This window comes from Gallus gallus, chromosome 8, assembly GCF_016699485.2.
Source record: "Gallus gallus isolate bGalGal1 chromosome 8, bGalGal1.mat.broiler.GRCg7b, whole genome shotgun sequence".
NCBI lineage: Eukaryota > Metazoa > Chordata > Aves > Galliformes > Phasianidae > Gallus > Gallus gallus.
This window is the reverse complement of record NC_052539.1, coordinates 28313362-28332817: the sequence shown is the minus strand read 5'-3', so window position 1 is coordinate 28332817 and position 19456 is coordinate 28313362. Positions and strand designations below refer to the sequence as shown.

The 19456-nt window shown below is 49.0% G+C and overlaps 1 protein-coding gene and 1 long non-coding RNA gene across 3 annotated transcripts in view; one reads left to right on the top strand and one right to left on the bottom strand.

The window, feature by feature from the left end:
* The window catches only part of LOC121111351, a 14545-nt gene extending 840 nt beyond the window's left edge, over positions 1–13705 (top strand). The window contains exons 2-3 of the long non-coding RNA XR_005861996.2: positions 7414–7540; positions 10508–13705. This is a non-coding gene — a long non-coding RNA (uncharacterized LOC121111351). The remainder of the gene's footprint in view (positions 1–7413; positions 7541–10507) is intronic.
* On the bottom strand, positions 7835–19456 carry IL23R (interleukin 23 receptor). 2 transcript variants are annotated; one of them, XM_040705192.2, is made up of 17 exons: positions 19333–19456; positions 19097–19233; positions 18886–19008; positions 18131–18233; positions 17507–17800; positions 17304–17427; positions 16499–16653; positions 16235–16380; positions 15384–15531; positions 15122–15204; positions 14719–14917; positions 13704–13901; positions 12977–13060; positions 11338–11388; positions 10256–10352; positions 9171–9261; positions 7835–8717 (listed from the first exon to the last, which is right to left on the bottom strand). In XM_040705192.2, exons 3-17 carry the CDS (start codon positions 18937–18939, stop codon positions 8094–8096), a joined length of 2451 nt encoding a protein of 816 aa, XP_040561126.1. In that variant the 5' UTR covers positions 18940–19008; positions 19097–19233; positions 19333–19456; the 3' UTR covers positions 7835–8093. The 2 variants fall into 2 exon arrangements, with proteins under 2 accessions (XP_040561126.1, XP_046800692.1); XM_046944736.1 differs by having other exon boundaries at positions 19143–19233.

Here is a 19456-nt window from a genome sequence, read left to right as displayed (position 1 = left end):
TACACCCTCCAAGCACACACTGTAAAACCAGGGTTGGTGTCTTTTAAAGTAGGACTCTGACAGAGGTTCATATGGCAGCGTATTGTCTCTCTTATCTCTCAAGGCCTCGTTCATTGCTCCACCTTGCTGGGTGCCATCTCCAGAAGGTATGGCAGCAGCAGCCACACGCTGTGCTCAGCTGGCAGCAGCAAGGCTTGGGCAGCATCTTACTCGTGGGTGATGCACAGGAGGGAAGGTGCCCCTCAGGTGGCCCAAGCCATCAGAACTCTGCGTCACGATGGCAAGAAACTGAACTGAGAAACGCCAATCCACTGCCCATCGTGAAATGCAGTTGCTTTCTTTGTTCTTTCCGCTCAAGGTTCAGCAGCGAACCCTGCTATTTCACACAGTTCTTTCTCACCGAGTTGTGTTGAAATAGAGCGTATGTTTGTATGTTTCCAAGAGCTGACATGGAGCAGTCTTTAATATGTCAGGTGTTGTATAAGCCCTCAGCTTTTCTAGGAGGCTTTCGTACAGAGTATTTCATAGAATCACAAAATCATTAAGGATTTGCTAAGTATTATTCTCATTTCAACTGTTAATGAATTCCAGAATCGGATTGGAAGAGCTTTGCTGTTGGTTTTGAAGGTCTTCATGTGCAGGGCATTCCTTCAAGGCAAGGGAACAAAGCTGAGCCCAAAGTAACTCTGTGTCATCGCTCATGCGTCTGAGTTAAGGCACAGTGCTGCATGAGCAGATGCTCACCAAAAGCTTAACCTTGTGCTTGTCTGCAAAAATAAGAGCGAAAGGGCATGGCCTCTGCTGCAGATGGAGGTATCGTGTACTGAGCTCTGTACCAACCTGCCTGCGCTGCCAGAGCTTCTTGGGGCAGAAGGTGATGTCAAGGGAAGTTCAGAGTCATCAGTTCTCTGAGCCGAGGTGGTGTCTGCAGATCTGAAATGCAGCTTGGGAAAGCACCATCAGTGGCTGACATGAGGTGCTGTTCGGTGGTGATGGTGACCATGGGCTGTGGAGTATTTGTAGCAAAGCAGAGAGGGCTGTGGCAGAAGAGGCCAAAGGAAAAGGTTCTAACACAGCACTACCAATGGTTGCAGTGTTGTCTCTTGCAGCCCAGGCAAAGCTGTGCCTTCTGAGATCCACAGCTGCCAGCGGTGAGCAGCAGTGCTGCTCTTCCACTAAGTCAGTTCTCAAAGGTGAAGTTTGTATGATCAAAATGAGAATGTGACAAAGCAGAACTGTACGTGCAAGAGATAAGGCAACCTGCAGAGTGCGAGTTCACTTGTGGGGGGAGAATTACAAACTGTGTTGTATCAGATATTTACTGCCTAAAACAAATCATGGTGATTACAGAAACAGGGGAAGGGACGGCTTCTCTCACAGGTGGGATATGAGTCACAGGTCTGGTGCTGCCAAGCTTCCAGAGATAAAAATCTGAAAGGAACCACCGTTAGTAAGTAAATAACGTGTTGAGGTCAAGGTGCTGTATCCTTCTACTCACTCTCCTAATCCAATGGATGCTGGGATTAGAGAAAAAGTGTGAGCAAAGAATATGGATTTTCCTGAATATAGTGGTGGTGGTGGTTGTGGGAGGCTGTGGGGGAGGGAATCAGATATAAATGATGTAATGAAATTTGAATGTGTGACATTGGTGATTCCTGCTCAACTGCTGGAAGGGAAAAGATGAAATAATTTACCTGGGATCAATTTACATGTAAAAGGAGACTTGCAAAGCAAAGTGATGCAAAACAGAGAGCTGGGAAGGGCTTACTCAGCCAGCGCCTACATTGGGTTTCTAAGGGAAAAAAAAAAAGCTATCTAAAAGTACAGTAAGCTCCAAATATTGAAAAGCCACCTGTTTCCCAAATATTTTAATGAGCATCAGAGAAAGTTAGAGCTGATGGTGGAAGAAGACTGGGGCCGGGTCAGAATACAGACAAGAGCTCGTGTTAAAGTTTTTGCTGGAGAACACAGCATTCAAACTCAAAAGTGAAATCAGGAGGTGCAGACATCACACTCTCTGGTTATGTCAAGTTGTAGATCTGGAAATAACCTTGAGAAAGAGTAATTGTGAAGGAAAGGTACTGAGTCATCAACAATGAAATGATAAGTGAGGAGGGGCAGCTCGCTGCAAGTTAATTACTGAGTGCTTGAAAAATCATGGGAGGCAATGGGAGTCGACCCCCAAAACCTGCTGTGACTGTCATCAGTGATAGAGTCCTGAAAGGTAAATGGTTGCTTTTTTCATGTGTTGGTGTCGTGTAAAGGTTGCTTTTTTTGCATGTGCTTCTGCACATCCAAATGGTGCACGAGGCAACACCAAGGCAGTCGTAATGCTTGACAAGCACAAATATTGGTATTGTAATTATGATTAGTGTAATGGTTTGAGCTCATTACAGATTAGAAGCAGCACTCTCCTTCAGGCTCCACGTTTCAGCAAGTTGCATGCACGTCACAGCCTCCCTCCTTTCTTTTTCTCTTTAGGCCTCGTGGTCAGCTTTGCTCAATGCCCTCCCAGTTCCCACATTAGCAGTAGGTTTCCCTGCCCTTTTGTTTAAATGCTTTTCTCCAGCCAGCCATTTGCAAAAGTTTCTTTCAGGGCACCATTCAGTGATCTCTTTTCTGGCAGCACCTGTGGTTTGTGCAGTTCCCACCCTGGTGACGGAGGCCACTGTGCTGGTGTTAGCTGGGTGATTCAAAGCAGGGAAACACCTGGCTGGAAAGCTATCCAACTTACTGTGCAAGACCACGACTCATGTCGTAGTAGAAGAAGAAACCCTAAGGGTGATTGAGGAGACCCAACTGCTCAGGATGGCCAAAGCAGCCCCGCTGCTGAATGTCAAACCATGGCTGAAGCATGTGCTGCCCTGTGCTTGGTCCATTCATTCCATCTGCCTTTCTGGCCACCAGACCTTCAGTGAGCTTCAGCTGCTCACATGTCAGGTTTTGCCTGCTGTGCAAGAGTAATACTAAGCAGCTGCTGTAGCAGTACCTTGGGTAATGATGACTTCTGTGTCTGTTTCTTCAGTATTTCAGGTAGTCTGTGTGCTGGGTTTACCACCGTTGTTCATGCCAGTGAGCCTGCATTTGCCTTTACCTAGCAGAATGAAATTGGTTACTTAGTTCTGCAAGCACAGTTGCTCTGCCTCCTTGAAACCAAGCAAAGTGTGGCTGAATTCACTCTGAGAGTACGAGTCTAACAGGGCAATTCTAGAAAATCCTACGGAGGATGCAGTGTCATACTGCACCTTCTATGAAGTTAAGAATGAGGGGGTTTGTCATTATTGTTTTTAATATTTTTGTGGCAAGATTAATTCCCTTCTCTTAAGGAAAGATGTGGCTGTTCTGGTAAATATCAATCTTGAAATCTCCTTTGATAGATCACTTCTGTAATTTGTGTTATATTCATTGTGTTTAATGCTTGCTTTGATCTTTTATCACAGTGCTGCTCCCGTTGTTCTGTAAGTATGATTTCTAAAGGATTTGACTTTGTGAAGCTAGCGTTCAGTGAAGCCATTGAAGATGTAAAACCACAGCCTCGCTTCTCACATCCTCTTCTACAAAATTCAAGTTTAGTTTCAGTCTCTGCTGCTGTGCTCAGCCCTCCTACCCTTTGAAAAACTACTTTTCCCTCTTAAAGAATGGATCCTCTTGAAGGCTAACAGTGATGAGACGCTCCAAACAGAATATTTTTAATTGAATATTCATACAGTCATTGCATGACCATTTTACCTGCTGGCATTCTTCTGCTGCCTTGTTTTCAGAATGATTTTGCTGATTGGGGCATTTGTTCATAGCTTTGTGTGCAGGTCCTGATCACAACCTCGGCTTTGGTCTTCTGCCTTTGCATCCAGAAATCCCCAGTTTACAGCTGTTATTTAGCTTTGTGAACCTTTAAATTCAGTTTACCATCCAATTTTAGTCTCTGCAGTATATTTGTAGCTAAATCTCTCACAATTTACAGACAGACAAATGTTTGTAGATCTTTCAGCATGGAGTAGTCAAGCAAATGCATGTGCAGAATAAAATGAGCAGCACGAGATTACTCATTGAACGTTTCCGTTATCTTCATATTCTTGTACCGTTCCAACTACTGGATGCCACACGGCGTTTGGACTCTAGATCCTGAGGCCCTATTAGAAATAGTAATTATTGCTGTCCAGGCTTTGTGAGTAAGAAGCTGAGGCAGAGTAACTCGCTGAAGGTCACACAGCCAGTGGCTGAGCTGAGACCAGCAGTCATCTCCTTTGTGCTTCAGTCGCAGACAGAATGCTATGTGCTCCAGGAGAACGCGTGGTGTGGTGGCTATGCAGCAGCATACATGATTAAAAATTGCAACTAGTTCTGCATATTTAATACATAACTTGCCATACATTTCGTTTCAAGCATACTTTCTGAGGGATGATAGTATGCAACAAGTCCCAGAGGGGCAGTGCCGCTGCCTGAGCCGTGCCGTCCCATCTGTATTTACACTGGTACAAGTTCACACTTGATACACCCTATGCTGACACGATGGGCTGGAGATAAGAGCTAGCAATGAATGGCTTTGCTGTGGTCAGAGCTTGTTTAAGCTTTGAAAAGACTGCTTTTCATTTTCATATTCCTTTTTCGTTTGTTCTCTTTTGCCATCTGTATGAAAAGACCCTTTTCACTGAGGTTGGTTTGAACAGCAATGAGAAACAGCACCGTGGTACATCTGTGTGTCATGAGCTATAGTGCCTTGAAATTTAATTACTTTACATTTAAGTGAGTGGCAACTGATGTGGATTGCACAAGTAATACTCCCATCATTGAGCTCTTTCAGAGGGTGGTGACGCACTGTTCGCAGGTTGCCCAAGGAGGCTGTGGATGCCCCATCCCTGCAGGCATTCAAGGCCAGGCTGGATGTGGCTCTGGGCAGCCTGGGCTGCTGGTTGGCGACCCTGCACATAGCAGGGGGTTGGAACTGATGAGCATTGTGGTCCTTTTCAACCCAGGCCATTCTATGCTTAGACGACTCTGCAGTTTCACACAGATCAGTGATAGTTACGTGGGAGATTGGTGCTTGTTGGTGTATACTGTCTGTGTGTAGGGACACTAGTTGGCTTATGGTTCCTTTGTGTGCCTCCAATGTACTCAGAGCTCATGTTACAGTTACGGTGAAGAACCCATGCAGCTCACTGCCAAACTGGTAAATAACCTGTAGAATTCATTGGCACGCAACACAGCTGCCAGCAATATAAGCAAGCTTAGAAAAAGGCTTCGAAAACACAAATACCAAGAATTAGAGAGCATGTCATATTTGAGGAAGAGGTGAATTCGGAGATGCTAAAATAAGTGTGCTAAGAATGTAATTGTTATTTGATTACAAATGCTGAGCCATCCATATATTCAAGGTTTCCCGTTACGAGGATCTTGGTGTTGTGCTTGCACGACAGCTACTTCAATTCCTGGCACTCAGGATGCTGGGTTTTACCACTAAGTACTGCACTTAGTGGAAAGAAGGCCCAGGCTTGGTGAAAAGGCCTTTGTAAGGTCAAAGCAGGCAGAGACAAAAAGCGGAGTGTAGAGCAAATCTAACAAGTCAAATGTGAAGCTGAGGTCACAACATGGCACTGGGCTACTGACAAAATGAGAGCTGTCCTCATGCCCCAAAGCACTCACTGCCAGAGGCAAGCATCGCAGGCATCTGTTCAGACCTGATCCGTTACCACCATCTACATAGATTAAAAGGGAGAGGTGGAGCAGAACTGTCTATTTTTTTTGCCCTTCTCCTTCCATTTTCTCCTGGTAACCTGCCCGTATTTTCTGGTTGCACCATCCACTCATGCCAAGAAACAAATCCTACAGCCCCAGTGAAACCGAAGGCAGCTCTGCTGTTAATGTGTGCACAGTGAGAGAGGGGTGAAGGTTTCAGCCCCAAACCAGTGTGGGGTAGCTGACCTCCTCCTGAGCACTGACATACTCACAGGTATCTCTCCTAGTGTGACAGCCTTCAGCCAGCAACCTGCAAGGTAAGACCACACTTTCAGTCCTGGTATTTGAAAGGATGAGCATTTCCGTGCAGCAGCGAACACCCCATGTATTGTGGTAGCTCAGGTAACACAGGCAGCTCAAGTCTCAGGATGTGGACATTGAAAAAAATACCTTCTACACCTCACATTTTGGCTGCTGATTGTATGTGGCTGTTCTCTTACAATTTCCTTCCTGCACAGGCAGCAATCACTAATTTTAGACTAGCTTACATGTGAGAGTGACATTTCAGGCTTGGAAACAGTTTTGCTACTTACTTCTTAAGAACAAACCTATCCCATCTTTCCAGGTGCCATGCTGCTCTGTGAATGTAAGTGACAGATGGCAGAGCTCTTGATTGCTAAGAGGAAGCAACCATAGCACACAACTATTTTGGCTTAAAGGTGTCCAGGACTAAATGACAAAACTGATCGATTTGTGCAACAGCTGTCAGAGAAAAACTGACATTGCCTAGCAACATTCAGAAGGAAAATTACAATCTCTAGGTTTTATTGCCAACAGTCATCAAGTGGGTAATATTAGACAACTAATTACACGTAGGTTAGCATTTATGTTAGCTTTGTAAGTCTTATAAAAATGTACTGAGTCTTGCTATGACTGTTTTACAGCCTTTGCTTTGGTAATGCACAGTCAGGTGATCTTTTTTCCCTTTTTTTTTTTTTTTTTGCTGTTTTGTTAATGTCAGTCTTACAAAATACATCCCCTGTGTGTGTTCCATGCAACGTGCATAGCCAGCTCCGTTACCCAGAGCTGTGTAAGATGCACAGATGCCTCAGTGAGTGGAAAGCACACGTATTGGTACGTAGTTCAGGGGCTCCTTTGTGCTACGTATTGTTATATAGTGCCGCAGTGCCCAAGGTCCTGCTCTGAGCAGCATGGAGGAGGCTTAAGGGCCAGTGCCCTCCCCTTGCTCCACCCTGAGCCCCATCCAGTGCTGGCTGCATGGCACTAACTCCTGCCCACCCTGAGCATGCAGCTCTGCCACGTCCTGATGCAGCTCTGGCATAAGAACAGTTTTTGCTGTGATAAGAGGTAGGAGAGAAGGACCAGTAGAACAAACCTTAGGGAGAGCATTGCTCATGGAATGCTCAGCCATTTTACAGGGTATGATAAACTTCTATGCTTGTATTCCTTCAGAGCATTTCAAGTGTTTCCTCAAAAAGTTGGGGTGATCGGTCAAAGAAGTGATAATAATCCAACCTCTCACATTCCCAGGGTGTTTCTGCTTTCTAGAACATCTTGCAAGGCTACCTCTGACATCCTGGGCAATCTTTTAACTGCTTTCAAGACCACTCAGCAGGAAAGAGACTCTGATATTTTGTTTTCTGCATCTCAGAAGATCCAAATCTCCTCTTATGCACTGAATAAATGCCATTTCTCTCTGCCATGTTCTGCTTCGTACAGAGCAGCAAAGCCGAACTGCAGACAAACTGATGTGAGATGATAAATCCTTCATCCAAAACGAAGAATCTGCCCAGTGACAAATGGAGACAGAGATTTTCACTCGGGCTGGCAGACCAAGATGATGAAGGTTTGTTCTTATCTGATGTATTTTTTCTTACTGAATGGAAAGGAAAATGAAATTGGGCTATTCTGTCAAACAGAAAAGATTTCGTATGGTATCTATGGCTGCTGCGTGATGTGTAAATTGTCCTCATTGTAGTGTCTCTTCATTATGGGTGATCCCAAGCTATTTTACACAATTCAGCCAGAATACCTAGGGGATGGTTTTATCCATCTTGAAGGCAATCAGCTCCAGGTATTACATGTTCTGTATATTTAGCAAGAGAGTGCCTTAGGCTAATAATTGAAGCAGAATGCATCCTGTAAGAATCACCTGCTTTATATTTCAGCTCCTACAGGAATCTAAGCTCACATTTTTGTGTTTGTAAAAACATGAGGTAAAATTAAATGATGTTTTACTGGCCAAGGCGTTCCATGCATCCAAAGCTATCTGTAGTCAGTTAAGGGGAAGAGTTTCAGATTTGGAGTTTTGTTCCAGCTCTGATGTTTGAGATCTCAAAAGCAGATATGTGTCACCATCATATTGTCACAAGTTTGTGGGCTTCTCATCACAATTTCACTCAAAACAATCTTCCGATGCTCTGGGGAAAGCAGGTCTGTATATCCACAGATCCTCCATTCATTGCCCTTAAGCAAGAAACCAGCTCATCTGGAACCAAGGTTTGTTCCTGAACTCCTTCACTGTACAGTGTTTTTTCCCACTGGTTTTCCAAAAGGGCATTTTGTTCCTCCTGGGCGGAGCTGAATGCGTGGTTTTGTCCACTTCTGTCGTTGTTTAAAACCAGGTTGATCTTGTCCAGCAGGCACACCTGGGCCCCTGCTCCTTCAGCATCCCACAGGCAGCTAAAAGGGCTGCTGTAGTCTCGGAAGAAAATATTTGTCTCTGGTTCTGGAGCTGGTGTGTAGGGCTGTATCAGGCCCATGTTGGCAGCTACATATCCTAGTGTGTTTGCATCAGAGATTTGGGGTTTGTAGTCACTGACGTCCTCCGTGGCCGTGTTATGGGGAGGTGCTGAGCTCTGTGGGTGCTCCACGTTCTCAGGGACCACATTGCTGGGTTCCTTTTTGATGTCCACGTTCTTGTATTTCTTGTCCCCTGACAGCTCCTTTATTTCCGTAATTGTGGGGTCACTGTTATCCAGGAACGGCTCACTGAAAATGCTGTTTGTGAATTCACTCTTCTCCTAGAAAAAAAGGATGACTGTACTAAGAAACAGGAAAATGTCACCAATGGGAGTGATATCATGGGAGGATCACAAGGGGGAAATAGGTCAATGACTTCTTGGTCTTCATCTCAGCATCCTTTCCTCCTCTCTCCTCTAATCCCCTCCACAAAGCAGACTACAGTGACATGTGGAGAGCAGACAGAAGAGCTGTGCATGTCTCCATGCTTACGTGGGTACCTCGAGGTCAGCTTGACTCAGTTCTACTGTATGACATTTATACTGAGACAAGGTTTAAAGATTAAGCTAAGCTGGGCTCCTGTGCACAGTGCAAATGAGAGGAAAAGGATTCTCTGAGTTCTACATCCCATAGGGCTGAATCCTTTTCTTGTCCGTATTTCTCACACCTGCAGAATGATTTTCAATCTAAGTATATGTAAGTGAAAAAAAGCTGGGATGCAGTGGTGCAATTACCTGGAAGGACTTTATCACCTTGCTGTTTTCCATGTGGGGGAAATCTTCAAGCAGCCATTTTGGCAAAACCAGTGCCACTGCTGCCTTAATTCTTCATGAAAAAAAGAGACAGAGAAAAAAAAGAGTTAGTCCATTTTGTTAGTCACTCACTTGTTCACTGGGGATGAAATTGTCCCCAGGATGATGAGGGAACTCTAAGTGTATTGATCACTCATGGCTTTTGTGGAGGGCTTGGAAGCATTAGGTTTACAAACCCCTGTCCAGGTAGATTTTCCCATTTGAACTCTATCTCTCCAGCTCTCTGTGCTGCTCCTCTGGGTTCCATTTGTGGCAGTTGTGGAGGCTGCTCAGCACAGTAGTGATAGGACAAGCATAATAGTGATGGGACAATGGTTTTAAACTGAGACAGGGGAGGTTTAGGTTGGATATGAGGAGGAAGTTTTTCATTCAGAGGGTGGTGATGCACTGTTAGCAGGTTGCCCAAGGAGGCTGTGGATGCCCCATCCCTGCAGGCATTCAAGGCCAGGCTGGATGTGGCTCTGGGCAGCCTGGGCTGGTGGTTGGCGACCCTGCACATAGCAGGGGGTTGGAACTGGTGAGCACTGTGGTCCTTTTCAACCCAGGCTATTCTGTGGTTCTATGATAATGTCACACTGTGTGACACTCCCCAACCTCTGCCAATCTCAGGGTGCAGATGTGAGGGGCAGCCAACAGATCCTGCAGGGGACAGCATTCTCTCTTCATTCAAAAGTAACAGAACCAAATTCTAGTATAAAACTTACATAAAGAGGGTTGTGTTTTTCCTATCTCTTCTTTCATTCCCCCTAGATAAGTATAATAACAATATATCATGTGTCCCTAAGCTTAGCTTCAATGGGGGAATGGTTTTTGCTCTTTCAGTGGTTCTCTCCCATACTGTGGAATTCACAGATATCCTTTTCTGCAGCAATATGATTAATGGGTGGAGCTGCCCTCAGGAAGAGAAGAGCATGGAGAAAAGGACTGGTTTCTGTAGTTAATTGTGAAATATACTGGAAGAAAAGCGTGAGTTGGAAATAAGGGAAAAAATGTGACAAAAGCGATACCTTTTTCTAGCTGATTTTTTAAACATCAGAATTACAAGAACCACCGATAATATGAGCACACTGACACCCGTTCCCAGGAAAAGCCTGATGTCATCTTCTGAAAAAAAAAAAAAAAGGATAAAGAGGGAAAAAAATAATCAGGCAGCTTAAAGACGGCGTTCTGTGGTCCGATTCCTCACTTGTGAATAATTCTGCATCCACAGTCAGTCATGCTGAACCCAACTGCTTGCATTTCTGTTGCTGTCCCTACAGGTTTACCCTCACAGTTCTGATGGTCTGCAGGAAGAACACCATGCATTTAAAGCTGGAGGCCGTGAAGCACCAGGCTGAGCACTGAGGGCCCTTTGCTGTGCAGATGGGAGCTGGAGGCAAGTAATTCTAAGAAGTGTGGTCATTGTGTTTAACCATTTCCCACGCAGAGGTACCTTCCAGAAATGCTCAAGTGAATTTTTCAGTTCACATCGGTTTTGTTTTTGTTTTAAATACTGAAACAGATCATAGCATAACCTTTACCAGAACACATGCAAAGCACAACTGCAGTCAGAAAAATAAATGGGAAATGTTTAATTAAGTCTTTGGCTCAGATTGTAAGGGCAGAAGTCAGTCACTGTTATGCTATTGTATCTCTTAACATTCTTTTTTCATAGGCTGGATGTGGCACTGGGCAGCCTGGTCTGGTGGTTGGTGACCCTGCACGTAGCAGGAGGTTAAAACGAGATGGTCATTGTGGTCCTTTTCAACCCAGGCCATTCTATGATTCTATGATCTTTTATTTTCCTTGTTCTCTTACCTCCAATTTTCTGGAATGTACATTTTATTACATGTCTCACAAGAAAACAAAGCTTAAATTGGAGGATGATGCATGTTCTGCTCACCCACAACAGTATGGAAGCCTTTCTCACTGTGTGGCTTACTTTCCTGTCAAGTGAAAATCGCTTTTCTGCCTCTGACCTTTCCAAAGTATGTGGAGTTTTCTCTTCCCTTTTCCTATATCTCCAGATGCCACACTTGCTGCTCTGGCCAAAACTTCTCTGTTCAGGCAGAAACTCTTGCTTACCAAGGCTGAAATACTCTGCTCTTACCATGCAAAGCCTCCGGGTAGATAATGCCCAACATCTGGTCCTCCAAAGAAACTGCAGCAGAGAGAGGAAAAAAATGCCTGTCACTTCATTTATAGAAAGTACAGTGGGTGAAGTAGAAGCTATTGTTTATTTTATTCATATTATTTATAAAAATGGCTTCCAGAAACATCATGACTCTCTGCAAGAACCACAGGCGTGCTTAGGCTGAGGATTGGAGCTGATAAGGACACAGCTAACATTCTCATCTGCAGTCACATTGCATAGAGCTGATAGAGACAATTCAGAATACCCAGCACCATGTCCTGAGCTCATAGGCCACTTCAGTCCACCCAGTAATTTCTACAAGAGTTACTGATCTGTGAGTTTGGACTGATTTGGATGAAAAGGAGTGAAAACCATTTGGAATTCACAGTACTTTAATGAACCAACAAGTGGGGGACAATGTACTGAGCTTGTCTAGGCCTGGCAAAGCCATGGAGGCATGGAGGAGAAATGCCCCAACCCAGTTCTGCTTTGCACCAGCTCCATAAGGACCAGCATAACCCCCCAGGGAAAGCCTTCGCTGCTTTGTAAGGCTATCTGTGTGCAGTTCTTCATTCTAAACTGCTCTGTCTACATGGTACTGTACCAGAGAGGTATGCAGCAATGTCAGCCCCACTGTCAAACTATATTTCATGTTACCAAGTTGGCACTGGGCTTTGACCTGAGCTGACCCGGCCAGTGCTGCAGCTGTTTCAGCAAAGCTGTAACACAATTCACTAGCAAAATCAGGGGCAAGAAATGGAAAAGGTACAGTCTTTAATGTTGTAGATTTGAGACACATTCTTTTCCTAGCAAGTACTTCAATTCCCCTACACAGAGTGTGCTTAGAGGGTGAGCCCACTCAGCTCTGCATTACAAAGCAGACCTTGATTATATGGAATTGTGGAAGGAAAGTGTCTTAGCCAATAACTCAGCAGCACTGGAATTAAGCACTTGTGGAGGGATGGTGTCACACTGGCACATTTAGCTGTGGAACAGCTCTGGGGGTGCTGGGAGGGGTCTTCTGCACTCAGCTTTTGGGCTGTGCATGGCTTGTCCTGGCTTAGGAGAGGGCCAACAGGTTGCCCAGCTCCTGAGGACAGTCACAGCCTACTCACATTGCTGGAGATGAGAAATAGACTGTCCTTACTGTCTCTTTTAATTGGCCCATGCCCTCTTTAATATTAAATACTTTCCAGAACTGAAGCCTGCCTACATCCAGCTCTCGGTGAGATAGGACTGGCTGCAGCTCGGCCAGTTCTCTGTCAAAGTTGGGTTTGTTTTGTCTTGTCTTTAACAACTGCCAAGTAGGGAAAGCAGCAACCTCATCTTTCCTATCCCCAAAAGGGAGAATAACTCCATTGGTGTATTTTGTAGAGTAAGATGCAATTCTCTGGTGCGCTGTTAGAGATCTGTGCATGACAGCAAAGAGTGTCAGCTAGAAAAGGCTTACATGCAGGTGTGTTAAAGTCTCTGGTGTGTCCTGCAGCCAAAATATTTCCTTCTAGACCTTGCTCTTGTTTCTAAAACTACAAAACTGGCAGACTGTGAGAATACCACAAAGCTGAACTCTGCAGCTCCACCACAGCAGGCAGCAACTTCTACACACTGAGCTTACCTTGGCCAGAGCTTGGTTTGCTCACTCCATTTGGGTAGACTGCATACACCGACACGTTGATGTGGCTTCCTGCTGCTGCGTCCTCTGGAAAGAAGCAATAGTTACCTTTAAGTTGTATTTATAAGCTGCTATTAAAGCTGTGGATTTGCTCAAGGGCTTCTGATAGAGCAGTGAAAGGAGAGGAGGTGTGGGGTTTACAAGTGAAGGAGCAAAGGCTTGGTCAGGCAACTGACTAGGAGGTACTCTGAAGCCAACAAACACCAGAATGAAGGTGGGAACCAGGAGACAGGTGGGACAGGTCTGAGATCGCGCTGCTGCTGGACTCGCAGGTTGACTATTGCAGGGTCCATGAGCTCTGGCCATTACAGGGAGAGGAGATGAGCTGAAGTTACAGCCTCATTACATCAAGTGTTTTGCCTTCTCTCTCTGCTTGTACAAATGCACATCTGTATTTCTGTGCTTGCACAAGCTCCAGGGATTACCCTACTTTCACTCCCTGCCACCTCGCTCATCTCTTCCTTCTCTTTCTCTGCCCCTTCTCTCCTCGTGGCCTTCACATGTGTGACCAAATGCCACTGGGTGCCCTCAGGTCTTCTATCACTTCACTGTCGAATCCTCCCATGCTCCAAAATCAAGTGGGCAGGGGCTCAATTGCAAATGAAATGTCGATTTTACAACATCTTAACAATCTACACCCAACGGCTAAAGGACTCCTGTGATATCTTACCTTGGATGTAGGTGTGGCTGTCCTGGCCTGGGACTTTCTTCCAAAAGAACTCTTCCTCATGGCTGTACGGAGCTGTACAAACCCACTCCACTATGAACCAGAGTGGGGGGGTCCCGTTGTGCCGGGGGAGCTGCCAGGCCACGGATATGGTGCTCTGGTTCTCACGCTGCACATCCACAGCCAGTGGTGATGGGAAGGCTGCAAAGAGAGGTAGTGGCACAGGGACCTGTAGTGAGAGCAGTGAGATTGGAGGGCTGCTGTGCTGGGCAGAGCCCTCCTTGGGGGGGTAAGGGCTGAGGGGGGAAAAGATGTTCTTGGAAGCGTTTTTTTAATATCTCCATCTATCTCTGTCTGTCTGCCTCTATATTTGATACTGAGATACGTACACACATGCATGCCTCCCAGAAGCATGTGTTCAGTTTTGTCATGTCTCCTTCGTCTGAAACACTTTACCTGACGTATTTACAGGAAACGTGTGTGATTCTGATCAGGAGGAGATTAGAGAATTTTTCCACCTTATTTATACTGCAAAGCATCTATTTAGTCACGCTCGCTATTTGTCCTTCATTTGAATGGGACTTTCCCCTCCCGTTGCTCACAAAGAGACATTTTCAAAAATAGGAAATCATGGCCATGGGGAAAACCACACCGTGTGGCACAGGGAACCTGGGGCACCCAGACTCCTTTCCTCCCTTCGTGTGTGGCGGCTCCAGCTCCTGGCTGGGACACTGGCAGAAGAGCTATTTTGGGAGCTGTGAGCACGGATGGTGCCCTGCCAGCAGGACACGCTTATTTTTAAACTCATTGCTGCAGCTTTCGGAGGCGAAGCGCTGAGCTGTGCTGCTGGGGCATCTCCAAGGGACTGTGGCCTTGTCTGGAGGACACTGTGTTCCCTTGGCAGAGGGGCTCCGCTCTCGCTTTAAACCCATGTGCGCGCACGATAACGTTTCTCCCCTCGCCGTTCAGATAAAAGCCGCACTCCTTAAGGCCGAAGCCGGCGTGCTCGAGGTCCCACCTTCCGGGCTGGGGTCCCGGCGGAGCGTCACACGGGCGGGGCTCGAAGCCCCCCGGGCGTTGTAGGCGGTGACGCGGAGGTCGCGCAGTGCCGGAGGCAGGAGGAGGCTGCAGGCGGTGCTCGATGTATTGCAGAGGGGACGCGAGGCTCCAGCCCACACGGCGTAGCCCAGGATGGGCGTGCGGGCATCGCGGGACGGCTGCGGGGGGCGAGAGGTGGAGCCGGGGATGGGATGGGGATGGGATGGGGATGGGATGGGGTGCCCCCATGGGTCCCCGCCCTCTGCTACCATCGTCACCCTCGCTCCGTCGCTGCGATGAGCGAGGCGTTGCTTGCTACTGCCCCTTAGTGTTTGGAGCTATCGTGCTAAAAGAGAACAAGCGCCGCCCTGAGAGGGCCTTACCTTGATCAAGACTGTCACCTCGTGGCTGCCGTTGGGGAACAGCCGCCCCAGCCGCCGCCACACGTCGGGTGCTGCCGCGGGGGCTGCGGGACACAGCCGGTACGTGCCCTGAGATGCCCACGTCGGAGCATCGCGTGCGTACCCCCCCTGACCTTGGGTGTCTGCAGGGATGGGGCACCACCGCCTCTCTGACCTCAAGAGCCAGACAAGCCGCCACTGCACGCAGCACAGCGTGGCCCGGCAATGCCCTCCCACCACTTACCAGCCTCGGGTGTGCTGTAGGTGAAGGGCAGGCCCCAAGCACTCCAGGGGCTGCCTGCAGCGCTGAGCCGGCACCGTGCCTGGAACACGTAGCGGGTGGCACTCTGAAGCTGGTGTCCACGCTGCACTGCACTGTCCCATGCTGTCACCTGCAGGGCAAACAGGCAATAGGGCCGCTAGGGGACGCTCAACCGTCTGAGCACATGGTGCTGCTAAACCCACAGTGCAGCCCAACCTGGGGGTCTGCTGCCAAGGGGAAAGCAGTGGGTGAGCGCAGCCGGAGAGCATGAGCAGGGTTCCCACGCTTGGCACAATGCTTGGGCTTTTTCAGGTTTCCCTGCGCCACTTTGGAGCTCATGTAATGGGCACGGTGGGAATGATCTTAGAGATCTTTTCCAACCTTAATGATTCTGTGATCCTTTGATTCATATGCATTAAAGTCAGGGGAAAGACAACTGAACCCATTTAACCCAGCACACTGCAGAGCTCTGTGCCAGTGGCACCAGGCAGTCTCCCGTTTTGGCAGCTCTGCTGAGTGCTGGGATTGGGGGTCAGCTGTCTGCCAGCCCCAGGGAGGCTTCCAAAAAGGACCTTAGTGCAGTTTGCCCAAGTGTAGTTGTGTCTGTGTCAATGAGGAGGGACCTGATTAAGCGGGTATTTGCTGAGCACCCTTAGTGGCTTTTTTCCACCTTGTCCTTGCGGAGCTAGATAAGATTTACAAATATTACAAATTTTGCTTTTTGCTTAAAAAGCAGAGATAATGCTGCTGGAAGGGCTGTTCAACCCGCCCTGCTCCCTGGGGACCCCAACCCATAGCTATAATGGGACCTCTGGGGCTCAGCGCCATCTCACATGCCACTCCGCAGCACCCACTGCCTTGTGCCGCTCCTCGCAGCGCACGTCCTGCAGTTCTGTCTGCTGTCGCCAACGGATGGTGGTGGTGGGAGGTGACCCTGCCGTCGTCTCTGCGCTCTCAGCCAGGGGCACGGCGGGCACCACTGTGGGGAGAGCAGCAGCCATCAGCCAGGCGTCACAGCACCGTGTGGGCACAGAGTGCTGGAGGGGCTCATGGTTGGAGCCCCAGTGCAGGGCACAGCGTGTGTGCCACGGGCGTACCGAGCTGCTGCAGGTCGAGGTGCAGAGGGGCTGAGCGTGCCATGCCCAGTGCATTGCTGGCCTGCACCCATGCCAGGTAGCGACTGCTGCCATTCAGAGCACTCAAGGGCACTGGTGAGCCCGTGGGGAACACATCCTCCTGTGCCGTCTGTATGCTGCGGGGCAGAAAGCGGCCATGCTCAGAGCCCCGCATGGGGCACAGTCATCTCCAGAGCTGCAGTTTTTCACTCTTCAAGTGAACTAGCAAATCATTCTCTTTGGTTCCTGGCACTGCTGCATGGCATTCACGTTTCTGCTGCAGGAAGGGAGCTCCCACAGCTCACTCAGGCTGCAGGGTTCAGAGTTTGTACCCCAGGGGCAACTTTGGTGGTTAATCAGAAAACCCACACAGACTGCACGTAATTGAATAGCGGAGTTGGGTTGACTAGGGAAGCCCAGCAGCCTCACGCCATGGGGGCTTGGCCTTGCATGTGGCACAGCACATGTAGGGCTAGGGCAGGAAGGCCACTGGTGTACCAATCCTTATTTCCTGGTGGCATTTTTGTTTAGGTGCTTGGGCACCATTAAGTTCATGCTGGGAATGGGGTTGCTGTGTCCTGGGTGCTGGATGCCCAAGGAGGCTGTGGATGCCCCATCCCTGGAGGCATTCAAGGCCAGGCTGAATGTGGCTCTGGGCAGCCTGGGCTGGTGGTTGGAGACCCTGTACATAGCAGGGGGTTGAAACAAGATGATCACTGTGGTCCTTTTCAACCCAGGCCATTCTAAGCTTCTATGATCTGATTCCCCAGTGCCTGTGGGCCCCTACCTGCGCATGTGGAGGCTGTAGTTGGTGTGCAGCAGTGTTGGCTGCCCGGCGTCCCATGTGCATGCCAGGCTCCCTGAGCGCTCGGGGATGGCACAGCTCAGGTTGGTGGGGGGGCCTGGGGGGTCTGCAGAGAGGCAGCATCAGCATCCCCGCCTTCAGCCCCACCGCTCCCCTATCACCCGTAACCCCACGGCAGTACTCACAGCCGGCCCAGAGCTCCGTCCCGCAGACCACCTCGTTCCAGTAGCTGTTGGGGCAGCGGGCGAGGCAGGTGATGATGCTGAAGGGCAGGCGGAAACCGCGCAGCTGCAGCTGGGCTGCACTGCTGTTGAGAGGGCGTGGGGGATCCTTGGGGGCTGTGAGGTTGAGCAGGATGGAGAGGCTCGCCCACGGGCAGTCCAGCGCCGAGACACAGGTGATGGAGACGTTGGAACCCATTGGCACCACGGAGCCCGGCTCGATCCTCACGTGCCCCAGGCACCTGATTTGGGCAGCACCTGCACAATGCTCGCAGCTTCAATGCAGCCCCCCAAGTGCAGGGTAAACCCCGTGCCAGCAGCCGGTGACTCATTGCTCAGCTCGGAAACAGCCTCACTGATTTTACCTTTTGCTCTAATGCTTAAATGACTGCAGGGAAATAACGCATAGGCTGAAAGCTCTGATCCCTGAGATTACAGCAGTGCACTGACTCGCGCTATCAGATTGGGGCTCTGCAGCAGCACTGATAAAGCTCATGCTCAAATGACATCAGCTCGATTTGGCTTTCCTGGAAAAGGCACAGCTATGCCATGACGTGCTGTGCCAAGCCATGCTGAATGGCCACTTACCTCTGCCCAGAATGCAGAGCAGGATATGGAGCACGAAAGCCTCTCCGCCTCCCACCATGGCCTGTGCTGCAGCTGCTGCCTGCGTGGGGCAGTGGGGCATAGCCTGGGGAGGAAGGAAGGAGTCGGTGCTGCCAGGCACCCAGCCTGGGGTGCTTGGGGGACTCAGGGACACTGGGGAGCCAACCCCCATGCCCAGTATGCCAAGGACAGAGATCTGATGGAGCAGTGGCTGCACAGCTGGGATGGAGACCAAAATTGAAACTCAAGGAAAAATAGTGTTGCCATAAAGGTGCCAGAGCTTGCGAGTGGGCTGCCGTGGAGCCTCCATCCCTGGAAATGGCCAAACCCACATGGCTGTGGTGCCATGGGATGGGAACACCAAACTTTCCTGACGTCCCCAACCCACTGTGCTTCAGCTGCTGCCCCTCAGGCCCAGCAGGGGCTTTCCCAGCCCTCCAAGGACACAAGCTCATGGCCACGTCCCCAGGCTCTCCTGAAGTTCCCTGCACTCCCTTCACTTCACTCCTTCCCACCCGGCTCACATCTCCCATCCCACTGCACCCGCTGGCCCTGGGGAAACCCCACTGCGGGGCACTGATGAAGGGCTCCTTTTGGGAACGGTGCACAGAATCAACTGCAAAAGCTTCAAAAGAGCATTATCCACCCCAAGCTTCAAGAAGCTTCAGAGCAGCATTATCCATCCCGAAGCAGCCTCCCAGATGCAGCTAACACCTCTGCCTTTCTCCTCCTGTTACCTTCGGGATGTGTGCGCTGACCTCATTTGCTTCAAGCACAGTGAAAGCGTTCATAAGGAACAGCCAGGCGCCAAACCGACCCAGGGAGGGGCTCTGAAGGCCTCCCAGCTGCCCGCACACCTCCTGCAAGTTGGAGCAAATTAAAAGAAACAACACTCGTGGTCTATGAAGAGCTCTGAACAAATAATGAATGCTCACGGCAGCCACTTACAGCGTGAGGTCACAGCTCTGCTCCTCGGGGCATTTCTTACGCTCACGTTTTCATTCCAGTTTACAGCGCTTGCAAATTCCAAAGCCAGAAGGAATGAGCGCGGTCTCATCTCCAGATACGTCTCTTTGATCCCATCTCTGTTACAAATCCCCCAGCCCCCTGTTGCTGAATGGATGAAAAGCAAAGAGCAAAGCAGAAAGAAGCCGTCCCAGCCCTGCAACCCTGCAGATGGTTACCGGGGTCAGGAGCACGTGGGAGCCGAGCGGTGGCAACAGGAGAGGGGCTGCTGCCCCATGGCGATGGGATGGGGACCCATTGCAGCCCCACTGCTGGTCACAGCGAGCTGCAGCAGCGACTGCC

Bases quoted from the DNA above. Each gene is read 5' to 3' on its own strand.
- IL23R (XM_046944736.1), bottom strand. From the start codon at position 19,205: ATGAGACCGCGCTCATTCCTTCTGGCTTTGGAATTTGCAAGCGCTGTA. The intron at 17,428-17,506 runs GTGAGTACTGCC...GCCTCTCTGCAG, and splicing joins GACGGAGCTCTGGGCCGGCT to ACCCCCCAGGCCCCCCCACC. The intron at 13,061-13,703 runs GTAAGATATCAC...GCTTCTTTCCAG, and splicing joins CAGCCACACCTACATCCAAG to AGGACGCAGCAGCAGGAAGC.